Raw genomic sequence first — 1170 nt, 5'->3', positions numbered from 1 at the left:
CATACCTATTGAAGGCCGATAGACGATACAGGGTAACGAGGTTTTTCTAGCAAAATCGCGAACTAATTCTTCAGTAGTGGCTTTACTAAAGCTGTAAATGTTGATCCACTTGTCTACGATGCTTTGAACCACTTCCTTGGTAACTCCAGCTGCGTCCCCTTCGTCAACACGTAAAATTTCTCCTCGATCGTTTGATTGTAATGATGAGAATAAGCAGTCGAAACATAAACGAATGCCATTAAATGACGGCATTCTCTCGCTAGTTCGAGCAGCTTTTGCGTGGCAATCACGTTTGTTCGTAAAATGCGAGACACTTTCGCCACGAAATACACCATTGATGCGTTATGAATTATTATATTCACGTTCTCCACGAGACGACGACGATCCTCTGGTGAGAGGCTTAAGTCCTCTTTCTCAAAGTCGCCGTAAATCACCTCGGTCTTTTCCATAAAGTTAGGATTCATTTCGCGCAATTTATCAAATATCTGAAAACGACAAGAGAATTATTTCTTCCTATAACGATATACTTGCGCGAGTGGTTATTAAGCAGTTAAAATTTTAAACTTTGGTCGTTAGATATAAAATTATCAATGAGAAAGACACGATTAAGTTTTTACTATTATGTATTAATTTCCTTTTCACTTTATTGTGGAATTATGGTACTTACGTCATTTTTAAAGAAATGATTTAGCCGTTCTTCTACCGATTTACCTTTCCTTTGCCTAACCATGATGTTCTTTACACGTGCGTAAGATTTTCTCCACAGCAACGGTGCCCAGAAAACCGGTGCATCCTGTAAGTAATACATGCTTGCCAGCATAAAACTGTCGTATTTGACCATTGCAGTTGTTCGCTGAACTTCTCTCGTCGTTTGGATGTGGAGTCCTGTTCGCGTCCTTCATTTTAGCACTTCTTTCCCCGATTATTCTATATTTATTTGTTTATAATACTTATTCGCACTCCTTTAATTTTTTCTCAATTTTATCATTCAAATTTCATCAAAATTATGTTAATGAAGATATAATGTTCTCTGATATGTCTTTAAGTGTAAAAAAGCATCGCAGTTCGAATCATGGATCTTTTATAGACAATGACTTACGAATATAATAGTTTGAAATGATAATTACGATGTTAAAGAATTCAAAGAATACAATGTCGTCAAATTTGCAA

General features: G+C 36.4%; 1 protein-coding gene across 1 annotated transcript; it reads right to left on the bottom strand.

Annotated features, from left to right (window-relative positions):
* Positions 1–6: 6 nt before the first annotated feature.
* LOC108554658 (fatty acyl-CoA reductase 1-like) lies at positions 7–934 on the bottom strand (the record flags this gene model as incomplete). Its single annotated transcript, XM_017910002.1, is given in 4 exon segments — positions 7–166; positions 169–485; positions 668–734; positions 736–934. Coding segments are annotated over 4 exon segments (711 nt in total), but the record flags the coding sequence as incomplete, so codon positions are not given.
* Positions 935–1170: the final 236 nt, after the last annotated feature.

Source organism: Eufriesea mexicana, unplaced genomic scaffold (genome assembly GCF_001483705.2).
Source record: "Eufriesea mexicana isolate 0111107269 unplaced genomic scaffold, ASM148370v2 scaffold42253, whole genome shotgun sequence".
NCBI lineage: Eukaryota > Metazoa > Arthropoda > Insecta > Hymenoptera > Apidae > Eufriesea > Eufriesea mexicana.
The sequence above is the reverse complement of the archived record's forward strand: the minus strand, read 5'-3'. Positions and strand labels throughout refer to the sequence as shown.